The sequence below is a fragment of the Leptonychotes weddellii genome, chromosome 5 (genome assembly GCF_054177405.1).
Source record: "Leptonychotes weddellii isolate Sample4059 chromosome 5, ASM5417740v2, whole genome shotgun sequence".
NCBI classification, from domain to species: Eukaryota; Metazoa; Chordata; class Mammalia; order Carnivora; family Phocidae; genus Leptonychotes; species Leptonychotes weddellii.
This window is the reverse complement of record NC_138373.1, coordinates 71,933,001-71,959,691: the sequence shown is the minus strand read 5'-3', so window position 1 is coordinate 71,959,691 and position 26,691 is coordinate 71,933,001. Positions and strand designations below refer to the sequence as shown.

Genomic DNA, 26,691 nt, shown 5'->3' with positions numbered 1-26,691 from the left:
AGGACAGCCCCTGCTTATCCCCGGGCCCACCGCCCTGACAGGATTCGGCAGGCCACGGTGGGCCTTTCTAGTTCTCCAGAGCTGTGAGGAAACCGAAGCCACGGGAGGCTAAGTACCTGCGCAGAGTCGCCAGCTAAGAAGCTGCAGAGTCAGAGTTCCCCATCTCTGCCTCCCCCTTGGCTGCTGTTTGGCCTCATTGCCTCAGGCTGCTCATTATCTCTGCCTGTGGTCCTTGGGTTTTCCCTCAGGAGATGGCTTCCAGGATTCTTATGGTTCCTTTCAGCTCTAGAACTCTCTGCAGGTTTCTGTGGATTGGGCTAGAAAGACAGGTTCCAGTAAGTCTCAGTAAACATTCATTGGGTGGATAAATGCGGAGTCCGTGGTGCTATGTGTCTGGGGATTGGGACTACCTTCACGGTATCGATCACCCGTCAGCAGCTTGCAGAAGTCCGATTTACCCAACTCTGCACAGGAGTAGGGAAATTCCAGCCATCCCCTACCCCAGAAGCAAAAGACACACACACACACACACACAGTCCCCTACCTTAGCATGAGAGACCTTCATTGCTAGCTGGTTATTCATGCAGTGAGTCTCTTCCAGATTGTTCCATCAGAACCAAGGACTTTGTCAGGCACAGGAAAATACTCTAGCTTGATATTTAGTCCAGCTGCCTAGATTGTAAACACAATTTCCAATTTCTAAACAAGCACATTCCAAATGCCTCCTTTTCTTGGGTTTCCAAGGTTTCAGTGGTGCTAGGTTTCCGGCTTGTCCATAAACATCTGTGTCACCTGGAACGTAGCCCAGTACTGGCAACCAACTAAGGCCAACCAAGTTCTAACACCCGGGAGGAGGGTGTTGTTGTGTGGAAGAGGGTAGTTTACTCTTCTTTCCAGGAAAACTTTTGAAATATCTGGTGCATGCCCTTGGTAGCCCCTTGATTTTTTCTCCTCTGTGGGTCTCAGCATTATGCTAAGGATATGGGCTGGGGGTCAGGCCACTTCCTGGCTTTGTAACTCTGGGGGAGACACTTGCCTTGTCCGAGCCTCAGTTTCTACATGTGTAAAATGGGCATAGGAAGAGCAACCCACAGGGCCAATGCAAGGATAAGAGAGAATATGTATGGAGTGTTTAGGGCAGTGGGGCTCAATTGTATGAGCTGTTCTTGTTATTATTAATATTATTATTATTATTTATTGACCCCTGGTGTCCTCCCGCTGTCTTTTCTCGAGGCTGCAGTGGCCATACCATGAGAATGGGAAGAGGCCAAACACACACAGCGCTCGCTTTAAGCATAAGCTCCAAAATTCTTTCCTTTCTCTTTTCCTCCCCTCCTCCCAATTATAACTCAGTTCCTTTTGGGGAGCTGAGCACAGCATGAGGTTAGAAGGAGAGAAGGTGTCTAAACACATTCATGCTGAGGGGCAGGGTAAGTGACAGAAGCCAAATTTTCTTCTAGAGCTGCTTGGTAACCCCAGTGAATTTTAGATGGAGTGCCCTCCAGGAATCATGTGCAGTGAGGGGCAGGAAGAGAGATTTTGATCATTTCTGTCTTTTATTTCCTGACTTACTGTTTTGTGGCTAGCAGGCGGTTCCCCCGCTCCTGCCCTTCAGTGTTCTCTAGGCAGGGGTGGGGTTAAGGCAGGGGTGCCTCAGTGGTGAGGTGGGGTTGCAGGCCATATAAGTACTGAATTGGCTTTTCGAGGGCATGGACTTTGTGTCACTGTATTTTGCAAACATGGGCCAGTGCCAAGTAAGCTGGACAAATATTCCCCTACCCTTGGAGTACAAAGGGATACTCTCACCTATCCATAAGAGGTGGGAGGTGAAAATGATTTTCAAATGAAGAACCTGATACTAGGCGGAGTTGAGGAAGCAGATAGGACACTCTGTCTCCTGGGGACAAAGGGGAGGGAGGGAGGAAGAATCCAAGAGAAGCCTTGTTTTTCTCCAGGGGTGCTTTTTGAAGGCTCCAGCTGCAGGCTTGCTACTCACTTTGTCTCTTGGGTGCGTTGAAGTCCTTACTAACCAGTGTCCTGGGAGCAGCCTGAGAAATTGGTTACCAAGTTCTTAGTGCTGGGCTGAGGCCCCCAAACACGCCAGACCTCCCCAGGCACAAGCTTCTTTAAGCTCAGCACTAGTATGAGGTTGTTTACTGAGAAGACAGACCTGGCTTGGTCTCAGCCAATCAGGTTGTGTTCACCCAAGATCGGGGCACCCTCACTGGCTGGGAAGCGCAATGACTCATCTCCTGGGAGGTGATTAGTGCTGGCTTTGGAATTGTTCTCTGCCTGCTTCGTTCATCCCCTGGGCCCCTGGGTTCAGAAGTCAGGTCTGGTAAATGGGCATTACATACAAGCTCTTGCCATTGTGGCTCTAAGGACCATTTGCAGTGGCAGAGTGTTCCGGGGAAGGCTACATTGACCAAAGAACTTTTCTTGAGAGCCGCCAGAATCTATTCTCCCCGCTTCTCTGGCGCTCTCCTTCTTTCCACACTGTAGCAAGGAGTCAGCTAATTCTGAGCCAGGTCATATTACTTATACCTAGGGGATGAATGTTTCCTTGTTATGCCAACAAAACCCTGGAGCCTCTCTACTGGGACTGAATAATGGCTTGTTTGATTGCATGCAAATTTCCAGTATTTTTTAGCTTTTGAAACAGAGGGCAGGGCTGCTGGAGTCTGGAGCTCAGGGTGCAGACCTAGTAATAAAAAGCCCCAAGCTCTAAATGCTCAGATAATTGATGTTAATTTGCAGGTAACTCTACTGTATAATGAACATTTTAGAAAGATTCTTAGGTTGCCTTTTTTTTTTTTTTTTTTTTTAATTCACATTCTGTTAGTCTGGGTACTGTCAGCAAGGGCTGAACCTTATGAAGGGATCCTGTCTTTGTCCTCAGTCCTCACTACAACAGGAAGCTGCAGCTAGTCCACCCAATATTCTTACTAATTAGAAAAAGGTGCCCCTTCCTCAAAGCACTTTACCACTGCCTGTTGGGAAATTGCCATAATAAGCATTAGAAGTGTGCATAGAATGTACGTGTACCTGTGTGGTGTCTACAGTGTGAACAATAACCCCCCAGCATGTTGCCACCATGCACTGGATGCCCTGCAGAACTATACTAAATGGCTGTGACCTTGACCTCGCTTCCACTGGGAAACGTTGCTGCAGCCATCCTCCTCCAGGATCACCTCTCCCAGACTGGGAAGGCCATTTCCTGCTTTTGCTGCTGCCTTCTGAATGTGAGGACACTTTCAGGCCCCCAGCCCCAAGAGTTCTCTCCGTATACCTCCCCAGAGTTGGTCCTCAAGATGACCAGTCTTTCTTGAGAAGACCGAGTACACCATTTATCACTTGGCCTTCCAGTGGTCAGTCATTGAGTAGGAGCAGTAGCAACCTCAGGCAGGTGTCTGGAGCAGAAGAAATTCTTTTCATCGATGTCAGGAATATTAGGCCTATCATAAGTCAGAGTGGCAGTGAGCCCGTGTGCTTGTGGTGGGATGGGGGTGACCTTGACCAGTGTGCTTTTGGGGTCTAGCTTTATAGCAGAGATCAGGGGCTGCCACAGGGTTTCAGAGACTTCCCCCCAGTCAAGCAGTATTTATCTGACAAATCCTTGAGGAGGGTCAGATAAGGTCCTAGTCCTCAAGCTTTCAGTTCAAATGGCTTCCTAACATAACGATCTCAAAATCCTTTAACAAAATGTTCCCTAAGTGGCTTTCTTTTCCTTTTCTTTCCCCTGATGAGGACAAGAATGAATAAGAATCTGATGGTACCCATGTGTATATATTTATTGAAGTATTTTGTGGGGCTTGGGTGATAGTAAACTACACAGACTGGTTCTGCAATCTTGTTCAAGGGACAAAACACATACGGGAAACTGAACAACTATGAAAGAGAACAACATAAATGCCATCTTGGGTCAGTAGGTGACAAATTGCCAAAAGAATGGTGAAGGTATGGCGGCTCAGGGAATCAGCTCTTGGCACAGAGCCGATGATCTTTCCTTACTGGGAGCAGGATGAGTGGAATGGTTCTATCCCAGGGCTTGGACAGACCCCAAACTGCGAACCTGGGGATGGTGCTTGGCCTGTGTCCTCCGAGCCCACTGAGCCCTGCCCTGGTCCCTGACAATTGCTCACATACCTCCCAGGAGACCAGGGCAGAGGGTAAGGAGGGTCCTTTGGGATATGGGGACTTCTGTGACATATCCAGTTCCCCTACTTCTTATGAGGGGTGTAACCCAATCATCTCAGAGGGAGGAATGTCCAACTTCACATACACAAAAAACCTCAAACAAAACAAAACAAAAAAAACCCATCCATTTGGTGGAAATCTATTGACCAGTTTCATGGGGGCTTTGTGAGCCAGATCTTGGAATGTGGGTGGGAGTCCCAGGGTAGCCAGAAGATATAAATAGAATCAGCAACCCTCCCCCATCCATCCTTGCTAGCTGACCAATGAGAAACTATGCCCTGCCACGGGGGTGAATTCTTGAACCCACTATTCTGGACCTGTTCAGGCGCCAGGCGCCTCCATACCTCCTCCAGGGGCAGCTGCCGGGCACCCACCCCAGGGCTGGAAAGATCAGGGCCTGGGTGAACAATCTTGCACTTTATATATTAGCTTCGCCTTCCTTTGTTCACTTCAGTCCTAGGAATGCCCCCTCCCTTCTCCTTGGTCAGCTGTTTGCGAACAAACACAATAGCTAAGCTTTAGATCTCCTCCCCGGCTATCTGCCGCTGGGGAGATGTGCTGCTTTTCTCTCCTGCTCCCTCGGACGGGGCTTGGCATCTCCAGGGAAGAGGCCTGGACTTCTTCAATGAACTGCAAATGTGATTAAGTTGGGCTGCAGTTGGGTCTGCATACCCACCCGGGCAGGGTGAAGTCATGGGCTGATGGAGCTGGGGCTGGATCACTCCCGCCAGCCTCTGGCACTGCAGACAAGAGATGAAGGAAGATAGAAGTAGCTGATGCCGGGCACTGGAGCCAGGGACACACACTGGGAGCGTGCAGATGAGCTGACTGTTGCTTGTGTCTCAGCCAGAATGGCTCAGCAGAGAGCTGCGGAGAAGCCATTTTCGAGCTGTGTGGCTGCTATTGACAGTAGGCCAATGGCAATAGTGATAGGCCCTTGATTGCCTTTCTCATGTAAAGTTGTCCAGTCTTATTTTGCAGCAACCGGCTTCCGTAGGTATTGCTATCTGTGTCAGTTAGGAATAGGTCCCACTGTGAGTGACCAGACACCCAAAGTAACAGAGAAGTTTGTTTCTCTCTCGTTGTAAAGAAGCTCAGGTGGATATGCAGGGCCAGCGCGGGATGCCTTGGTGCTGGGATCTGGGGTCCTTCGGTCTCGTTTCCCTGTTGCTGTTGGCATGGAGTTTCCACTTCATGGTCCAAGATGGCGGCTCACTCCTCAGGCATCACAGCCACATTCCATTGGTGGGGAGACAAGGGGCTAAGAAAGAAGCACCCTCTCCTTTTGAGGACATTGTCTGGAACGTAGTCCATGACCCTTCTGCTTACGTCCTACTGGACAAAGCTTAGTTATGCCTACTCCCAGCTGCCGGGGAGGCGAAGAGATGGAATCATTGAAAGATTGAAAATTGAAGGTGCTATGACTAAGAAAGAAGGGAGGAACAGATCCTAGGCAACTTTCAGTCTCCACTCTGCCTTCTTTATAGGGGAGGAAACAGAGGCACAGACAGGCGAGGTCATTTTCCCACAGACACACACTTTGGAAGTGATGGGGTTGGGACTGTAGTGCAGCCTTGCTTCTAAAACCCATGCTCTGTCTTCTGTAATCCCTTTGTCTAACCTGGTGTGAGGAAACAGGTGGGGAGGGCCGGGGGCATGGAGGAAAACCACGTAAATTGTGGTTTGGTGACAGGTGACGGGCCTGTAGGATGCAGTCAGGCTTTGAGCCCTGCTCGCTACCACAGTTTGTAAACTGTGTGGTCTGATGACCCCCTGACATTCTTTTTTTTTTTAAAGATTTTATTTATTTATTTGAGACAGAGAGAATGAGAGACAGAGAGCACGAGAGGGAGGAGGGTCAGAGGGAGAAGCAGACTCCCTGCCGAGCAGGGAGCCCGATGCGGGACTCGATCCTGGGACTCCAGGGTCATGACCTGAGCCGAAGGCAGTCGCTTAACCAACTGAGCCACCCAGGCGCCCCGACCCCCTGACATTCTTAAGAATAATAGAAGACATGAAAGAGATTTTCTATGGATTATCTGTTGATTATGGATTTGGATTATCTATTGATATGTATTATATTAGAAAATAAAACGGAGAAATTTACAACATACTCATTTAAAAAATAATAAACATATTATATTTAACAAGATGACATCTTTTTAATAAAGGCCACTATAAGTGCCAAACAGAAAAATGTCTAGAGAGGAGAATGGCATTGTTTCACAGTTTTGCAAATCTCTTTATTATCTGGCTTAAGAGAAATCAGCTGGATTCCCATGTCAGCATCTGTAGTCAGTCTGTGGTGCGATCACCTATCATCGAGCTTCTGGAAAATTCCACTGTGCACTCATGAAAGAGCAAGAGCCCAAAGGCCAGATAACATCTTAGTATGATTATAACAGTAGTTTTGATCTTATGAAGCTCTGCAAGGATCTTGGGAGTCTGTAGGGGGTTCCTGGACCAACCACACTTTGTGAACCGCTGATCTAGTAAATGCTTTTCTCTCCATGCCTCAGTTTCCAAATCTGCAAGCCTGTTTATCTGGCCTTTCTCTGAGGAGGTTTGTGTTCTAGCAAGGTGTTGCAGGCTTATGAAGGGCCCGTTTGTGGGAGTGGGTGCCAAGGTGGTGTCTGAAACCACTTTATTTGTTCAGGGGACATTGGTGATGTGTGAGATTGGGAGCCGGAGGGGGATGAGCTGGAGAGTAGCCAGGGTAAGATCCTGGAAGACCTGGCCTTGCTGCCTTTCTAAGGAGCTAGAACTTTGCCCTTTAAGCTGGGGTGGGATGCAGTCAGATTTGCCTTATGTACTGACTTGGGCACACACTAGAGATCTAGAGGCCACATGACCAGTGCTTGTTGAGTAAAGGTTTGGTCACCTCCTACCTGCCGATGTCTCTCTCCAGGGTCTGACAGGACACAGTGTTGGCTCCATCCTGGACTTATTTCTGTCTCGGGACCTGGCCTGGCCTGACCAGGCTACCTGTGGTGGAGCGGGGAAGGCTGGGAGGCAGAGGTGGCAAGCTAGACGTGCCACCACACTGCAGTGGGACCCTCAGACTGTGGTCACCCTCATGGGCCGAGTTCAGGCCAGAGCTGACCAGAGGAAGACCGGAGGGCAAGATGGGAAGACAGACTTTTCCTTTTGTCTCTGTTGAGAAAGATATCCTAGCCAGATTTTCAGATGCGCATGGAGAGGCCAGAGGCATTGTTCTAAGAAGGGAGGTGGCTGTTTCTGCAGAAATCCACTCCCATCCTGCAGGTGAGTAATCAGAAAACACCCTTCTTGCTACAGCTTTCTGTAAACCATTTAATATCTCAAGGGACCCCCCAGGAAATGTGCTGGAGGACGGGTCCCACTTTTCCTCTGAGCAGGGAACAGACAGATTTGGGCCAGCTGGAGATGGGCCAGGCTGGACTCTGCCTCACGTCGCTCTCAAAGTGGGAGGGGACGCTGGACTCCTGAGTCTCTTCTTTCCTCTGGTTGACACTGTGCCATGCTGGTGGGAAGCCCAGGTGCCTGGTCCCTGCGGGACTGTCCCGCGCTATAGTGTCTGCTCCAGGCGCTGTCCCACAGCCCAGTGGGGTGACGGCAGAAGCACTAGAAAAAACTCGTGGAGCCGCCTTTTTCGGTTTTTCTCTGGTTCGAAATTGTGGGTGAGGAGAACGGCCAGCAAGAGCCCGAGCCTCTGGCCCTCCCCGGGCACCCTTGGCTGCCCTTTCAGAGCCCAGGAACATCTCTCTCCGAGGGACCTGTCTCATGGGTTGGGCAGTGTAGCAGAATGGAAAGAACTGGACGCAGGCCCTGGCCTCCTCTCCTGAGTCTCAGGAGAGTCTCAGACCTGCCTGTGGCAAAGAAGAGAGGGTCCTTCCTCCATCCCCTCACTCGAAAGAGTCTCCGAGATACTAGTAAAGCGATCATGTTGTCATGGCAACCATTCATCCTGGTGTAGCCCAGTCTCCCCCAGATGCAGACAGGGGGAAAGGGACAAAGATGTCGTCTGTCCTGCTGCTAAGCTGCCCAGCATTCTGGAGGACAAGCCTCCTGGGAGGAGCGAGGGTGGAAGGGACCTCTCTGGTGGCTGGGAGATCCACAATGATGATATGGAGTCATCATTTTTGCGGTGAAACCTTTACCTGCCTGATTTCATTCAATCTCCCCTACCATCGCATCACATAGGAACTGTCGTTATTATCCCCAGTTGACAGAGGAGCAGGGGTTAAGAAATAGCCCAAGGTCACACGGCTAGCAGGTGCAAGAGGCGAAACTCAGATCCGGAGCTGTGAAGCCATAACAAGTCCAGGGCAGGACTCTTCCCGGCACGGTCTGCAGAGACCTCAGTTTCCCCTGTGTGAAATGCCCGGGATGGCACATGGCAGGATGCGGGTCATCACCCAAGACCTCAGTGGTCCTGGGACCCACTACAGTGGTCTTCATTCACTGATCGCTGGCTCAGGGCCAGGCACCGCCAGCAAGGCAGCACCTGTTGGGATTATTCCTGTGTTACTCAAGGACGCCCTTCTCCAGCGAGGTGAGGGCATTTGGCTCAGTCCCTCCCGCCCGGGAGTGGCAGGGCTGAGCTTCAGCCCTGCAGTGGTTGTAGAGTCTCCCACCTGAAGGCAGGTAAGCCAGACAGGTGGGGTCATGCAGGGAGCAGCCACGCTCAGCAGTGGCTCAGCTGGCTCGTTGTCCTTGCCCTCATGTCTGCAGCCGAGCAACCCCTGCGGCGGCCTCTCTAACAGGTGCAGGGAACCAGCCACGCCCACCTGCTTGCACCCAGCTGGGCCCTGGGCCTCCTTCGGAGTTGCACCCCACACCCCAGCACCCAGCCTGCTGTGACCTGGGGCAGCTGTGACATTCTGCCCTGCTTCCTAGATGGATTGGAAGATGCACCCCAACTCCAGAGATTTTATTTTATTTTATTTTATTTATTTTATTTTGTCACATAAAGAAAACTTTCATTTGCTGCAAATAAGGAGATCACGGGGAATGGCTTCCAAAGCTGTGACTCCCAACTTCAGAGATTTTAAGATTTTATTTATTTACTTATTTGAGAGACAGAAAGGGGGTGGGGCAGAGTAGAGGGGGAGGGAGAGAGATAAGCAGACTCCGTGGGAGCCCAATGCAGGGCTCCATCTCACAACCCTGAGATCATGACCTGAGCCGAAACCAAGAGTCAAACACTTAACCCACTGAGCCACTCAGGCGCCCCATCAACTTCAGAGATTTTAAACTGAAAAAAAAAAAAAAGGGCAGTTAGAATCATTAGAACACAGAATGCAGAGATGTTTACGAAGACAATACGTAGGAGTGTTTGTACTACTGTGTTTCGAGAGTACTAAGCAACAATTTCAACCCCGCCCTGTGTTGTTAGGTTGAGGGTATCAACAAGGTGGTAAATCCAAGGACTGCATTTGCCTGGCAGAGGATCTGGGGGACATTTCCGAGAATCCTCTGGATTGATAAGACTGCTCAATTTGGGAACTGTTGATCAGCACCTACTCCGTGCCCGGTGTGAGGGAGTGTTCCCGGTTTTCCAGGCAGGGCGGGATCTTCACAGAGCCACGTCCAGGAAGACAGAAGCCAGTGCCCCGCAGAGCCTGGGCCACACGGCTCCTGTCCTCACCGTGTGATGTCTCGTTCCCGCAGGACCCATGGGAGCAGTGCCGGCTTCTGAAGAGTGCCTCGGTGTTTGCCCGCTGCCACCCTCTGGTGGACCCTGAGCCTTTTGTGGCCCTGTGCGAAAGGGCTCTGTGCACATGTGCCCGGGGGCTGAGGTGCCCTTGCGAGGTCCTCCTGGAGTACGCCCGGGCCTGTGCCCAGCAGGGGATGGTCTTGTACCGCTGGACTGACCACAGCACCTGCCGTAAGTCTGCGGCCCACGCTCCCGGCTGGGGATGAGTGACCCCGTCCTGGGGTGTCACTAGGGAAGCCCTCGGGCTGTGTCATGCTCCTGGGCCACCTGATCACAGAGGCCTGGCCCGCAGGGGGCGTCCCTTCCCTTAAAGGCTGCAGCTGGGAAGGCCGTCCGGCACCTGTCCCCTTGCCTCCGTCCTAGGCCATGCCTCCCTCAGTGCCCCGGGTCTCCCTCAGGAAATCTATTCCCTGGATTGGGAGAACATTCCCTGCCTCTGACGGGAATCCCACCTGTCCTGATTTCGGCTCACGACTTCGCCGCCTGCCTGTTGACGAGGAGCAGGGAGTTGTCCAGACTGTGATCTTGCAGAGCTTGGCAGGCTCTCCATAAGCCCTTCTCTTTTATGAACCCAGCCTTCTCTCCTCCCAGCCCAGGGCTCCCCTTTCCCTCCTCCTCACCTCGTGACGCCCGTGGTTTGGATCTCCCTGTCTCACTGGGTCCCTGCTCACTGTCATTGTCACCATCCCCAAATTATCATAATTAAGTAGGAACTTCTGTGGTTCCCTTGAAAGAAGCCTCCTCTCTCCCCAGACTTTCCACCATGGACCAAAAGCCATGCAGATGGACAGTGCCATAATTACACAGGCCATCCTGGCTGATGGAGGCAGAACAGCCGGCCAAATATTTACAACACACACATGTTTTTCAGTGTGTGTTTTTTTTCCCCCGCTTATAAATTAGAGCTTTTATCTCTGCTGTGGGGGCGTGAGAAGGTGGCTATTAGCAGCTGGTTTCTCCGCTGTCAGGTGGAGTAGCTGTTATTTTAGGTCTTTGAAGATAGGGTTGGGGGGGGGAGATGCCTCTTGGAGGAGAAGGGGTTCGGAGCAATTGTTTGGTGTTTCGAAGCCCAGGAAAGGTCATTGGTATGTTCCGGTTCTTCAGCTGCTCTAAGCATCAGTCGGCCACAGGGTTGAGAGACAAAGGAGGGGAGCCAGTCCTTGCCCAGGAGGAGCTGGGTCCAGTGGGGGAGGACAGATGCTTAGGTGATAAGGCCCTGAAGACAGTCCTGCAACACAGTGGAAAATAAATAGGGAGCAAGTCACCCATGTGGGGAAAGTGGGTGTGAATGGTGTGTACCCTGTGCTGGGTGGGGCCTTTGACTGGGGCCAGTTTCATGAGGAAGAGGAGCCCTCAAAGGAGGGATGTGATGGAGGAAGCCACTTACCCCTTGCTTGGCCCCAGAAGGACATTTATTTTTAACCTAGAGGAGTTTGATATTACCTCCAGAGGGTTTTAGGTGAAAGGGACAGAGCATAGGGGAACAAAAAAAATACCAAGCTGTTCATGGAGAAACAGATGACCAAGGGGCAGGGGTGGTGGTCCCAGGTGACTCTGCTGAGTCTTAGCCAGGCTCTACAAGATGGAAGATGTCCCTTCAGGGGAAGCGTGGTTGGCAGGGTGGTCTTGGAGGGCGCGTGGACCATTGGGGTGCCACTGGGGTGGAGCTGGCCCCTGGGGCCCTGAAGACAGAGGGGAGCAGACAAGAGAGCGCAGGGGCTCTGAGGACGGCGTGGCTTAGGAGGTGCTCTCTGGGGTGCTCCGGGGAGACTGCTGGGTTTTCCGTTTCAGGACCGGCATGCCCGGCAGGCATGGAGTACAAGGAGTGCATGTCCCCTTGCACCAGAACTTGCCAGAGCCTGCACGTCCAAGAAGTGTGTCAGGAGCAATGCGTGGATGGCTGCAGCTGCCCTGGTAACAAACTTCTCACTTTATTCGCAAATCCCAGACCTTGCCAGTGCCCTTGGCTTGGGGAGGCCAGATGAAGGCCACTTGTGTTTATCACCCATTGCTGAAATCAGAAGCCTTTTATTTATTTTTTAAAATGTCTTTGTACAGAGGGATCAGGATTGAGCCGGGGGTTATTTTTAATTTCTGTTTTCCTGTTGTACTGGATCCGTGAAAGCGCGTGTGTCTCGGAAACAGAAGGACGGTCTGGGCTCCGACAGTGACTTTGTTTGGGGAGCACGTGGCCCGATCTGAGCGGCACTTTTGTTTTCTCAGTTTCGTGTCAGGGCACGGGTCTGGGTGAAAGATATTTTAAAACGTCTCCTGGGTTTGCCATGTGAGCTCAGCTGAAAAAGAGCTTTGCACTAGAAAGTGTTTCTCAGGAGAGGCCGTGTGAGCTTTGGTGAAAAATGCTGTTTAATTACTGAGAGTGAGGCCTGTGTGTTTTGACTAATGACTTCCCCGCTGGACGATCTTGAACAAAAACTCTTGCCTCCTTTCTTCATCTGTGCAATGCAGGTTAATAATGCCCTCTCTTTCAGTGCGTTAATGTGAAAGTAAGGGTCATACAAGTTCTTCAAGCTTCCTGGGAGACGCTCTCAGCCTAGACTCATGCCTTCCTCACTGGAGGACCTTGAGCAAAGCTCTTTCCCCCATTTCTTTGACAGTAGAGCGAGATTAATAATCTTCCTCCCCCCTGTATGGCCCTAATGGGAAAGAGCAACATCATGGAACAGGTTCTTTGAGCTTCCTGAAGAAGCCCTCAGCTGTGATCACCCACGGGGATTCTGTAGCTGGGAGATGAGTAATGATGATAAACTGAGTCTTTGCCTTGATGTCCTTGAACACAGAGGGACAGCTCCTGGATGAAGGCCGCTGCGTGGGGAGCGCTGAGTGTTCCTGTGTGCATGCCGGGGAGCGGTACCCTCCGGGCTCCTCCCTCTTGCAGGACTGCAACACTTGGTACCTGGGGCTGCGCCGTGAGGTCTGGGAAGGTGGCCCAAGGGCAGTGGACGGGGATGCTGGGCAGTGGGGGAATCTCCAGGGACACTGGGTCCCCTAGATTTTCTTCTTCTCTCTCTCTCCATCAGGGTTTCTCCCCCTCAGCCTTATCTCCAAGATGCCTCCCTCTTTGGCCACAGCCCTGTGCCATTCACCTTCAGCCTCATAAAGACCCCCCCTAGCACCAGCTCCCTTCTTTTCCCAAATCCCTCCCTTTGGGGGCTGTGGTGTCTGTGATGAGCTCTAGGTGTGTTCATGCGCCCTTGTGTTTGCACAACTAGCCACGACCTGTGCTTCTCTCCCCAACAGCATTTGCCGAAATAGCCTGTGGATCTGCAGCAATGAAGAATGCCCAGGTAGGCACCCTTCCACTCATACCCCCCTTCTCTGGATGGAATGGTATGTAGTCCTTGCTAGATGGAGAGGGCGGCATCTCAAGGCAGGGAGAAGGTGGCCTCTGTACCGGCTGGATACCACCCTCTGACCACAGCCCTGGTTTGGGATCCCAGCTGTGCTGACCCACTTGTGGGCCAGCAGAGGGACACTCAGCATAGCTGAAAGGTGAGAATGCACCTGCACTAAGGTTTTTTTGTCCTTTTCTTCTCACCTATTTGCTCAGAGGATTATGGTTCAATGAACTGTAAGAACTGTAGTGTCACAGTCAACTAAACAAAGATGATGCAAATTCTTTGGAAGTGAAGAGGAAGAAGGACCCGGTAATTCTTTAAATTCAAAGTGAGAAGTTTCTGGAATGCCTGATAGGAAGACCTTAGAATGGCCCAGGAGCTAGGAAGATCAGACCACCGAATGATTTCTTCTACCCCACCCCCTCCCTGGAAAATCTCTTTAGGAAAAGTTGCTTTATAATCTCTCCCCTTTACTGGGTCTTCTGTTTGGCTCCAACTCTATTCTATTTGCTGCAAACTTGGGCCATTTGAAGCTCCCTTCTGCCTCACCCCCCAATTACCCTGGCTCTTCTCCTGATAATTTTCCCCTTTGTGGTCACTCACATGGTGTTTGCTATGTGTTAGGCTCTGTGCTAAGCACTTGACATGCGTGCCTATGAGACGGGTACAGTTTATTCTAGGTTTACAAAAGAGGAGACAGAGCAGGAGAGATTACATAACTTGCTCAGTGTCACACAGCTGCTAAGAGACAATGACAGGACTCAAACTCACACCTCTCTGATTGCTGCTTTTGCCCTTCTCTTTATTCTCTTTCTTTGTCCTCCATCTGTTCCTTTGCAGGAAGGTCTTTGCTATCAACGGCTCAGGAGAGGCCCCATGTTTTAGTTAAAGACCAGCTCAGCCTCAGCTTCTATGCTGGATACTACTTTTTGGGTTCCCATGGTTTGTAGAGCGCAATCAAAAACTGCAAGGCAAATAGCCAGATAACAGGCTCCCCTCCCTTTGGCCCCAAGAGGCCTCATTAGCTCTGGTGGGCTGACAGGGCTTGAACTTGGATACTGGGATCATATTTGGGGCCTGTTGGCTGTAGGGTCACTTAGGATCTTACCCAATGCCCACCACACTGGGAAAATTCTGGAACTAGATGGAAAGTGGGCACTAGGGGTAGGTAAATTCGTCTGGCTCAGGGATGGCCAACCAGTTAGTTTATCTTCTGTGCAATTTTTAAAGGAAGCATGAAGGACAAAAGATTGTTCTTACAAGGAATATCAGTGCTCCAATTTAACATCATCATACCCTGTGAAAGACCTAAGGAGCCCTTTGAAAGACACGAGGTTGCTGCAAATGACTTGCAAAAACACTGTTAATATCTAAATAATAAGCATTCATTGCATAAGATCTGTGAGCCACAATGGACAGAATTAGGAATTCGTTTATTGTCTTTTGTTAGATTGACTACCAGATTAGGAATTCTTTTTTTTTTTTTAAAGATTTATTTATTTAGTTGAGAGAGAGAGAGATAGATAACAGGGGAAAGGGCAGAGGAAGAGGGAGAGAGAGAATCTCAAGCAGACTCCCCACAGAGCGCAGAGCCCTATGTGGGGCTCAATCCCACAACCCATGAGATCATGACCTGAGCCAAAATCATGAGTCCAACGCTCCACCAACTAAGGTACCCAGGCACACCCAGATTAGGAATTCTTAATAACTACCTTCTACAGGTACCATCTTCCACCCATCCATCTGTCCATCCATCCATCCATCCATCCACCCATCCATCCATGCAAACATCCATCTGTCCATCCATCCATCCATCCATCCATCCATCCATCCATCCATCCAACCTTCCTTCCATCCATCCATCCATCCATCCATCCATCCATCCATCCATCCAACAATGATTTGAACACTCACTGTGCACATGATGGAATGCTTGGTCTGGGACAGATTATAATTCCCTGGTCTTCAGTTCAAAATTTAGAAGATAGCTTTGCTGAGTATGTAAGAAATTTTCTTGATGCCTTGATGGGAAGATAACCAGTTCCAACTCTGCAGTCTACTGAGTGGTTTGATGTTTTGCCCACACAATCACTAAGCTCTTGCTCTGTAGATTTAAAGCCTCAGTTCTGACCCTCTTTTTCAAGTTCTGGAGTTTAGCTGGTTGTTTCCCACTCCATTTCTACCTGTAGCACACAGGTGTATTTCCATACCTTGCCATGATTCAGTGGGCAGTGGGGCTGTCTTATGCCCCCAGTGTGACATTTGCTGATATAGCTTCTGAGGGGAAGGTCCTGGTAGGGAATATGCTTGACTCTGCTAGCATAGCAAAGAGCAGGCTATGACTTCTCCACAGTCCCTGGAAGAGCTGACATTGTGAATCTTAGAAATAGACAGCTGGGTTTTGATTCTCTGGGATAAGATGAGAGTGTACTAGTTGTCTATTGTGTAACAAATTACCCCAAACTTAGCAAACAACAAACATTTATTATCTTAGAGTTTCTGTATGTCAGGAATCTGGGTGTGGCTGAGTCTGGCCCATGATTTCTCGTGAAAGTTGCAGTCAAGTTGCTGACTTGGGCTGTGGTCTTATCTGAAGGCTCCATTGGGACTTTGAAGTTGAATCATGTGATGGTTGGCAGGCCTTGGTCCCTCAGTATGTGGACCTCTCACGAGGATGCCTCATGACATGATAGCTGGCTTCTTCTAAGGTGAGTGACCTCAGAGAGAGTGAGGGAGAACAGCATAGACAGAAGCCATCGTCTTTTAAAAAGCCGATCTCCAAAGTGACATCCTTCATTTCTGCTGTATTGTATTTACTAGAAACAAGTCAACATGTCTAGTCTACACTCAAGGTGAGGGGATCACCCAAAGACATGAATACAGGAGGTGGGACCATGGGGGGAGCATCTTAGAGGCTGCCCAGCACAGGGAGTATAGTGTATGGGGTGTGGGAGGGAGAAGAAATTGCCCAGGAGAGCATCAATCTATATGGGGAGGGGCTGGAGCTTAAATGCTCCTTTAGGCCTTCATTGCTCACTGCACCCCTCTGTTCTTGTTAGCAGTTAGGGCAGCTCCAGGCAAAACTGTGGCTTCCCCAGACTTCCCTTTCTGTAACCCCAAGCCTCTCTTCCCTCTCTTCCTCTTCCTTTCCCCACTGCAACACATGCTGCCCAGAAAAGTTCTACTAATTTGGATCCCACTGAACCATAAATGTTTGGTCAGGGTCAATGAGGAAGGAGCATGCCTATTAACAGGGACTGTTCCTCGAATAAATAATTTCAAACTCCTGATGGAAGAGTGTGGAATGTTCTCTTTTGCAGCTGAGAAGGTGTGAGTGGAGGGTTTCGCACTTGCCCATTCTATATCCATGGACAGGTAGCATAGCAGGGGGCTGGGGGCATGGGCGGTGGGGTGGACTTGGGCAGCCTGGCCGGAATTCCAGTCCCCCCACTTCCCAGCTGGGTGACTCTGGCAAACTGCCTGATCATTTGCAGCCTCAGTGTCCTAATCTGTAACACAGGGATGCGAACAGCAGCTTCATCCCACGGAAGCTGTTATTGGCACACAGCAAGCACTCAATAAACGTTAGTGGTATTCATCCCCACAGCCCCGGCTGCCTCATTAAGCAGGATCAGAGAAGGACTGAGACATAGGCACAAGCCCAAGGAGTCTGGCCTGGGGAGGGCTGGTCAGAGGGAGGGTTTGGCTGGGGCCGGCGGGGCAGGAGGGTCAGACAGAGCCCAGGCCTGCCTTGGGCTTGGCCGTGGGCCAGGGGAGGGCCTTGGTGTAACTTTTTACTCATTTGGTTCCAGATAATTTCTGATGCCTTCTAACCCAGGCCTGTAATTCAACTTTAGGATTCAAGCTGTCTGTTCTGAAGCCTCCAGGAAGGCAGACAGACTTCCTTGTTGGCTAACAGAGACAGTGATCAGGGCCAATGGCTGTCCAGTGGGAACGTGCATTCCTAGGTACCTGGGCTGCCTGGGGTATCCGAATGCCCAAGTTCATGGAAACTCCCCGGGGGCCTGACCCAGCCAATACTGGAGTCATACCAGTCACAACAGGCCTCCTTCAGGACAGGCCAGTGTACCACGTTTAGAAGCCAAGGCTCTTCAATAAATAAATAAATCTTTAAAAAAAGGGTGGGGGGTGTGCCTGGGTGGCTCCTCAGTCAGTTGAGCATCTGATTCTTGGTTTCAGCTCAGGTTATGATCTCAGGGTTGTAAGATCCAGCCCCACATCGGGCTCCACACTCAGCGGGGAGTCTGCTTGAGATTCTCTGTCCTTCTCCCTCTGCCCCTCTCCCCACTCTCTCTTTCAAATAAATAAATAAATCTTAAAAAAAAAAAAAAAGGAAGAAGCCAGGGCTCTTCTCCACTCAGTCTCCGTATCCAGACTCAGTTGTACCTCGGCCCCTTGGCAAGGGCCCATGTGTGCCCAGGCTCAGAATGACTCAGGCTTAGCCCTCACAAAATCAGGCCTATGAGAAACTGCAGGAGCCAACCCATGAGGCAGGGTTGGGTGGTGTCAAGTGCTTTGGGCTCTGAAGCCAGACAGAAGGCCCATGTGTAAATCCCTGTCTGAGGACTTTGGGGCCTTGGGAGAGTTTTTCTCTGTGCTTTACTTTCCTCATCTGTGAACTGGGGCTAGTGACGACCGCCTCATGGAAGCAGTGAATGAGATGCACCCACGGATTGCTTGGAAAGGTGGAGAGATGATGTTATTGTGATTTAGAGGCAGGCTTTGGTGAAAAGTTCCACTGGGGGAGTCTGTGTTGCTTTGCGAAAGGCCTAGGGGCTGGCATTTCTGTAGGCTGTGTGGCAAAGGATAGAAGCGGATGGGCTGAGCAGAGGAGCCCTCTGGAGGTCTCACGTGCTGCAGACAAAAGGGTTTCTTTTAGAAGAGGTCATGTGTTTCTATCAGAGGAGAGATTTCTTTTCAGTTTTTTCACGAGAGAAGATCTTTTTTTTAAAGATTTTATTTATTTATCTGACAGAGAGCGAGAGCGCGCACACAAGCAGGGGAAGCGACAGGTAGAGGGAGGGGGAGAAGCAGACTCCCTACCTAGCAGGGAGCCCGATGTGAGGCTCCATCCGGGATCATGACTTGAGCCAAAGGCAGGCACTTAACCAACCGAGCCATGCAGGGGCCCCAACGAGGGAAGATCTTTATTCATGTAGGGGATCTGCTTTAATTCCCGGCTGTTCTACTTTTTAGGCTATTTTAAAAATCACCTGTTCTTCATTGATTCACCAGACTGTTATTGCCCACCTTCTCCATTGGGTGGGGGGCCAGCTGTTGGTTGGGAGCTGCCTTTTGCCGCTTGACCAGCTACTTGACCGGGAATGTCCTGGCCGTCCTGCTCTGGGCAGAGGATGGGTGAGCGTGCCCTGGGGCCCCCCGTTCTGGCTAATGTTTCAGCTCCCAGGGCCAACCGCTAGCCACATCTGTGTTGTTCGGTTTCCTGCGCTCACAGCTCCATCCCTCAGTGGTACCAAGTCGATAAGCTAAATGTCATATTTAGACTTTTGATTCCTGAGGAACTTCAGAGCACGTCAGTGGGGGTCAGAGCAGGAAATCAGATTGGGTGATTAGATTCTAGCTCTGGAAGTTTTGCTTTTGAATGTTTGTGCATTTTTTTCGTTGACTCTTCTTTTCCTAGGCCTTGTCGGAGATAATGCAGGCCCACTTTCATACTCAGATAAGAGCGTGCCTGAGAAAACAGAAAGGTCAGGGGAAGAATTCCCACCCATTCTATTGCCATGGGGTCAAGATGTTTGACACAAAGGGCCATATCACTCTGCAGGATGATGGTGGGTTCTGAGAAATAGCCATTGGAGAAAGGCTTTCCTGTGACACCAGTGGATTTGGAATTTCAGCACATTTACATTGGCTGGGACGACCTTTGCCCCGACCTTTACTGCCTGCCATGAACAGTGACCCCTCACTCTTGCTCTTTTTTGGGGGTACTGCCGTGGGAGGACCTGAGCTGTTCCTGCTTATAACACTTCTGATACCAAATGTGTGTGATTTTTCCCCAAGCCAACCAATTCTTTGACTTTCTGGACTCCAACTGGGTGTCCTACAATTCAATTCTGACACCAATGAGCTGGAATCAGTGCAGACCCTGCAGGTTAAGGGCTCTGTCCCACAAGATGCCCCACTTTAGATGCTGATCCCAAGTACTGGGCTCTCAGGGTACCTGCTTCTGTCTGACTTGGCTACAAGTTGGGGGGTTCCCACAATGCCTTCCTCAGGTCCAATAATTTGCTAGAATGCCTCACAAAACTCGGGTACTTTACTTACTATTACTGGTTTACTATAAAGGATATTATAAAGGATACAAATCACTGAAGAGAGGTGCATGGGGCAAAGACCGGAAGGATCCTGAGCACGGTAGCTTCTGTCCCCGTGGAATTGGGGTATGCCACCCTCCTGCATGTGGATACATTCACTAACCCAGAAGCTTTCCAGATCCTCTTGTGTAGGGATTTTAATGGAGGTTTTATTATGCGGGCATGATCGATCATTAATCCCCAGCCTGCCTCCTGTCCCTGGAGGTTGGAAGGTGGGGCTGAAAGTTCCAACTCTTTCATCCTGCCTGGGTTTTTCTGGTGACCAGCCCCCATCCTGAAGCTACGCAGGGGCCCATCAAGAGTGGTTTCATTAGAACAAAAGATGCTCCTATCACCCAGGATGTTCCTTAGGAGCTCTGTGTCAGGAACCAGGGATAAAGACCAAATATATATTTCTTATTATCACAGAGTGTGATGTTGATAATGATCTTGGGCCTCTCTAATTTCTCCTAATTTCTTGTGGGCTGAGTGTGCCCATGCCGTTTTGGGGTCAGCCGCCCTGGGGACCAGTCAGAGGACACTCACAGTGACCTGAGGCTACTCTCCCCTACCCTTGCCTTCCAACACATCCAAAGGCAGGACCACACCTGGATCCAACACACCTGGATCCAAAGTTGTGCCTGCCAGGCCCTTCATTGCAAATGTGGGCCTGAGGTGGCAGGCGATGGGGGCCTGTGGAGCTTGTCTCTGCCACATGGGCAGCTGGACTCTCCCTATGGCCTCTGAGGACCCCCTGACTGTGTGACAGAGCCCAGCATCAGCCCCTGGGGGTGGGCCGAGGTGGGACTGGCTCTAAGACCCTCTTAGGGGGAACTTTAGGTTTCGACGGGATTAGTGCTCTGGAGAATAAGTGTCTGCAGTTTGGAGGTCAAGGGTGACTGTGTGGGAAGGAGGGCCCCCAACTTTATGGAATGGCCATGGTGTGTGTCTATATTTATTTTTCTAAGGAGTAGAAGGCACAGATGAGAGGAAATACATATAAGGAGATTGGGCAGGGATCCAGATGCCCACTTCAGCTTCATTGGGCCCATTGTGGGCCCTGGGGACCAGATTGCCCTGAGCTGGGGTGGGGCCTGTAGGGGATCACTGGAGACGTAAGCAGAGGTCCCCCCTGCATGGATACTCCCCGGGATGTGTGACCTCTGGTCTGAGGTGCATTGGGCCAGCCACATGGTTGGGTTGTGGTCTGGGGCAGGATGGAGCAGGACTCAGGTTGGGGGTGAGCCGAGGGCTCTGCGTGACGGGGTGACGAAGGGGAGTCCTTGTACCCACCCACAGATGTGTCAGCCTGAGCTAGGGAGCTGGCTGGGGCGGTGCTGAGATCATGGGCAGATGGCCTCCTGGTCCCCCATTGGCCCCAACTAAAGTCACCACACAGACATGCCCATGAAGAGGCCTTAGAACCGCCCCCTGGCCTCTGCCCTGCTGAGCCTGGAGAATGCCTGCCTTACCCCTCCTCTGCCCTCTGTCTGGGCTGGCCTCTCTGCCTGCTTGCCTCAGGGGACTCTTCTGGGTGGGGCTGTGCCCCGGAGCCCCCCACAAAGCTGGTGCAGAGAAAGGCCTGTCCCTGGACCAAGTGGCGCCTGACCCCAGCAGAGCCAGAACCTGTGGGGTGGCTGTGGGGAAGGACAGGGAGCCACAGTGAACCGAGAGCTCAAGCTGCAGGCTCCAGGCTGGGCTCCACCCCTGAGTGCGCATGGCTCTGTCACTGCCCTTGGTTTTCTCTTCCATAAAGTGAGGCATTGAACTAAAGATCCAGCTCTGACCTCTCACGGTTTGAGGACTGGCACCTGAGTTCAAGTCCTCCCGTAGAACTCGTTTTTAGAACGGTGTGGGGAAAGAACGTCTGTGGAGTTCCACGAGAGGGGCCCAGTTTGCCCCCCTCCCCCTCTGCCAGGGGGCTTCCCCTCCTCCTGTTCTCACCGCCTCCCTCTGCATCCCTCCAGGGGAGTGTCTTATCACAGGACAATCCCACTTCAAGAGCTTTGACAACAGGTACTTCACCTTCAGTGGGGTCTGCCAGTACCTGCTGGCCCAGGACTGCCAGGACCACACCTTCTCTATTGTCATCGAGACTGTGCAGGTGAGCTGGCCTGCTGCCCATCAGGAGGCGGTGATGGGCGGGGAGTGGGGGGGGGGTGGCGCAAGGTGGTCCCGTCTGAGCTGCCGTGGTACATGCTATCCCTCTTTTCTCCAGAGACTGGAGCCAGGAGGGGAAATCTAGAGGGCACACGGCGCCTCCTGAGGGCTGGAGTCCCAGATTTGCTTTGGAACCATAGGCCCAAGCAACAGGAAGACAGCCAGAGGCCTAGAGTTCTTTATAAAGACAAGAGGAGGATGGGAAAGGGTGTGGCGAGCTGAGCAGCGGTGAACGCTGGGCTCAGGGCCTTGTCCCGGCACACCTCCCGGGGGCCTACTCACAGAGACCATTCTGTGAGAATGGAATTGTTTCCCCTCAGCAGGCCAGAAGCTGCCTGGGGTTGTGCTCTTTCCCTGAGTAAATGGGTCCCAGGCTGGGGCGCCGTGTGGGGGGTTTGTGGTGACGTCACTCTGTGTGGCCCTCTTGGCAGTGTGCTGATGACCCGGATGCTGTCTGCACCCGCTCAGTCACTGTCCGCCTGCCCCGACTGCACAACAGCCTTGTGAAGTTGAAGCACGGGGGAGGCGTGTCCATGGACGGCCAGGATGTCCAGATCCCTCTCCTGCAAGGTGTGTTCTGTGCTCCACCAGGCCTGGGGCTGGTCCCACTCACCCCTCAGCCCTGCTGCCTGCTCACCTCTTCTGTGAGGAGAGCTATCACTGGAGGGGTGGGTATCTTCAGCATGCATCCTTGCAAGAAAGGAAGGCTTCCTGGAGGAGGAGGAGAAGGAGGAGAGAGGGGAGGGAGGAGAAGGAGGAGTGAAGGAAGCTGTCTGAAGATAGGGAGCTGCTCCAGGCCAGGGAGAGAGTGTAGACGGGGAACAGGACCAAGATTTTCACTAGGTTTGGCCAAAGGGACGAGTTGAGGGTTGGGCACAGTGGTTCTGGTTCTGCTTTGAGATGGGAAAGGAGCAGAGACTGACTCGGAGAAATTAGGGGGTGGCTGGTGATGGGTCTGACCAGAGGATGTCATGGGGCAAAGCCAGGGGACCCAGTGACCTGTGGGAAACACTGACCTATCCAGGGACTTTGCCAGGTGGCAGCACACCCTTTTGGCGGCATAATCACCACCTTCACTCTCCCTCTTCTTGTGCATGACTTCTGTGGACCCTGTGGCCCATTATCCTGGCATTGAGCACAGCCTGTCCACGTGTGTTTAATGCTGTGTGTCTCCCTGTGAGATCCCTTCCTCCAGGGTAAGAGGTATGTCTCCCACCTCGTCTCCAGGGAGAACTGCTGAATGCAGCTCTGCACACAGCATCACACAGCCCTAGAGTGGTGTGCAAGGGCAGAAGCGCCTGGGGGAAGGCTCTGAGTCCGGGATTCAATGGGAGGCCAAGCTGCCTCCGCCGAGGATGCAGGAGCCTCTGCCGCCCTCTTGTGGCAGTAGAGTGAATGGCAGGCTACAGCCGGGATACTGGGGCACCTATTTGTACTACGCCCATCCTGCTTAATCTTCCTCCTGAGACCCCCTTCAACCTCATGGACATCCCCATTTGTCCCCAGCTCCTTGATGTCATTGTTACAGTCCTTTGTGAGATACTCCATATCTTTCCACTATACATCTGCCTCTCACTACCCTGCCCTCTCCCCATCTTGGGCGAAAGGGCTAAATCCTGTCCCTGCTCGGTTCCAGGTGACCTCCGCATCCAGCACACTGTGATGGCCTCCGTGCGCCTCAGCTATGGGGAGGACCTGCAGATGGACTGGGATGGCCGTGGGAGGCTGCTGGTGATGGTAGGTGCCCTCCCGGCCACTGCCGCCTTGCAGCCTGGACCTTACAAAGTACCTCTTGTGCTCTGGCAGAGTGGCTTTCTGTGGTGGGAGAAGAATTCCTCTCTCCCCGGGCCCTACGCCCCCAGAGGGAGGAACAGGCCTCTCTTGTTTATGAGAGACTGGTGTTGTCTGGACGCCCCTTGTTTGCCCTGGGGGTTCTCACTTCTGGGGCTCTGGCACCCCAGGGGCCCCCAGACTGGGTGGGTTCCCCAGGGGCTAGGAGATAGCATTTTGTGGCCCAGCTTCCTGGCTGTGGCAAAGCCTGGCGGCAGGGGGCGTCTCCCGGGGGGTGCCCACAGTGGGCAGCAAGGGAAGAACCAGTCTGGAAGTGGCAGCTGAGACCCTGAGTTGTGCACCCCAGGGGTGCAGACCGTCCTGCCCCTGAAGGGTTGCACTGGGAACCGCCAGATCTCTCACCCCTTCCCTGGGCCTTTGCAATCTTTGCAATCTTGGGGGGCCACTCCCTCTTGGTCTCTGTGGCCCCAGAGGCACATTTGGGTACCAATCCATATATGTCACAGAGCTTCCTTATACATTGTGTCCCCTGGAAATTTCCCGAAGCAGGTGGGCAGGGTGGTTTTCACTGCCTTTTTATGAATGGAGCGACTCAGGCTCAGGTGAGCGGGGAGAGGTGCCCAGCACCGAACACACGGCTGGTGGCAGAGCTGGTCAGCGCTCTGGGCAGTGTCTTTCCTGCTAGATGAGTGCTTCTCATTTTTGGGTCTTCAGATGCCTTTGTACTCTTACAAATTACTGAAGACCCCAAGATTTTTTACAAAGGTTATATCTGTCAATATTTACCACATTAGAAATTAAATCCGAGACTTAAAATATGTATTTACGAATTCACTTAAAAATAACAATAATCATATATTGCACACCTGAAACCAATATAATAATGTATGTTATTGACATTTCAATTAAAAAATGCCAAACAAAAAATAACAATAATAAACCCACTCCATGTTAATAGAAACAATATTTTTTTTGGAAAATAATCATGTTTTCCAAAACAAAAATAAGTAGTGAGAATACCATTGTTTTACATTTCTGCCAATTTCTTTAATGGATGGCTTAATAGAAGACAGCTGGAGTCTCAAATCTACTTCTGCATTCAATCTTTTGCAACATTATGTGTCATGTAGCCTCTGGAAAATTCCACTGCACACTTGTAAGAGAATGAGAGGGAAAAAGCCAAATAACGTCTTTGTATGATTAGGAAAATAGTTTTGGCCTCGTGGACACCTTGAAAGGGCCTCGGGGATCCTTCACTCCCCACCCCAACGGATCCCCAAGACCACACTTGGAGAACTTCTGTCCTAGATCATTCCTCAGACCCCTGGAGCATCCCCTCTGAAGCCACAGGGTCCTGTGTGCTATAGGGCCCTTGGTATAATCCTGTCATGGGCATCTGGGCATTCCTGATGAGATCTTGGTGTCCTCTGTCCTCATGACACCATATTCTTTCCCTTGTCTTGGAGTCCTAGAGAAAGTTCCATATTAGTGACTTTCTTTTCTAAAAAATAAACCTTATGACCACAGACCATAGAGCAGAAAGATCTTGGAGAGCATCTTGTCAGCCTCTCATTTGCAATTAGAAATAAAATCCCTTTCTGGAGCCAGAAAGAACTCACCCTGGGTCTCGTGGTCATTGGGTTACAGAGCGAGGATCAGAGAACACAAGTCTCCTGACCCCATCCCCTTCAGGGAGGGTGCCCCCCTACCCTACCATCAGCCATCCCACCTTCTCCATAACCTCCCACATCCCAGAAAGGGTGCTCTTGATCTGAGGGCCGAGCCTATGCTTGAGTCAAGCCAAGGGGACTGAGGGGACTGAGGAAGCTACCGTCTTAGTGGGGGATGGTGGGACAGGAGGCCCCGGGGGTGACCAGAGGGACTTTGGGGGGCATGAGGGCACTCACGGTCTGGGAATGAGGGGGGAGGAGAGGGTGCTGCGGCATGGGTGGTGGAGTGAAGACATCACCGATTTCGCCGCTCAGCTCAGGCCCAGCCTTGACTGCCGGCATTATGTTTCAGCCTGCGTCCTCAGGAGAACCTCATTCATTCATGAACTCACTCATTTGTTCAATCATTGACACAACACACATCTAGTGAGTGTGCACAGTCACCATTCGAGAGGCCGAGGTTGCAACAGTGAAACAAAACAGACGAGAATCCCTGCCCCGCTTAGTTTATGTTCCACTTGGGGGAGACAGAGAAGAAACCCAACCAAGCAGTAAATTATATCATATATATTAGAAGGTGATAAATCCTGAGGAGTTAAATAAAGCAGTGAGAGGGACAAGAAGTGTCAGGGTCAGAGGATTTACATTTTAAATAGGGAGGGCAGGGAAGGCCTGGGTGTTTAGTATGGCAACACTTGAAATTTGTAAAGCAAACAAGGAACCATCCCTCTGTTCTCTTTCTTTTAATGATATTTCCTTGGGTACCTTTTATTTGGGTCCGGACCCTTCCACTACATTGTTCATCCTGCATCCTGTGAAGTCATAGCTGGAAGCTGGAAGGGGCTCCTAGAGATGATCATATGGGGCCCAGTCCTACCGCATGATGGTTTCAAACCAGGGAGGCCATCCAACCATGTTAGTTACACGCAGAGCAGGAGTCAGGACTCTGGGGTCCCAGCCCCGGCTCTGTCTTTGGGTCAGGGCCCTCTTAATAGAAACCAGTGGATGCCCCCAGTTGTAAAGTGTGAAAGGCAAGTTTGACTCACCAAGGTGTCCATGAGTGTGCACTTTGGGTTCAGAAGGCTGGAGAACAAACCATTTGCTGGTGGCCTAGAGTTTGGCCTCCAGAACCATCCTGGTCACCCATAGGAGACTGCCCCAGAGTCCTTGCTGACCCGAACTCCTCTGATCGCACCCCCTAGAGTCCTCCTGGGCTCATGGCCTTTTCTCTCCAGTGACACCCAGTGGCTGAGTCGAATTCAGATGGGTGGATGGAACAGAGGCATGCTGGACGGGGACTCCACCTGGCTACTGGTCCCAGCCCTGTGACCTTAAGCCAGTCACTTTCCCTCTCTGGGACTCAGTGTCTCCATCTTTTTTTTTTTTTTTTTTTTTTTAAGAATTTATTTATTTATTTGACAGAGAGACATAGCGAGAGAGGGAACACAAGCAGGGGGAGTGGGAGAGGAAGCAGGTTTCCTTCT

General features: G+C 51.3%; 1 protein-coding gene and 1 long non-coding RNA gene across 2 annotated transcripts in view; both read left to right on the top strand.

The window, feature by feature from the left end:
- The window catches only part of VWF (von Willebrand factor), a gene marked incomplete at its 5' end in the record, with an annotated part of 116,797 nt that overhangs the window by 8,830 nt on the left and 81,276 nt on the right, over positions 1-26,691 (top strand). Inside the window, 7 exons of the mRNA XM_081818923.1 lie at positions 9,850-10,066; positions 11,687-11,809; positions 12,694-12,805; positions 13,154-13,200; positions 21,554-21,690; positions 22,178-22,316; positions 23,383-23,483. Coding sequence (XP_081675049.1) covers positions 9,850-10,066; positions 11,687-11,809; positions 12,694-12,805; positions 13,154-13,200; positions 21,554-21,690; positions 22,178-22,316; positions 23,383-23,483 — 876 coding nt within the window. The remainder of the gene's footprint in view (positions 1-9,849; positions 10,067-11,686; positions 11,810-12,693; positions 12,806-13,153; positions 13,201-21,553; positions 21,691-22,177; positions 22,317-23,382; positions 23,484-26,691) is intronic.
- Positions 727-6,547, top strand: LOC145721711 (uncharacterized). The gene is made up of 2 exons (XR_014145562.1): positions 727-5,957; positions 6,172-6,547. It is a non-coding gene; the product is annotated as an uncharacterized LOC145721711 (long non-coding RNA).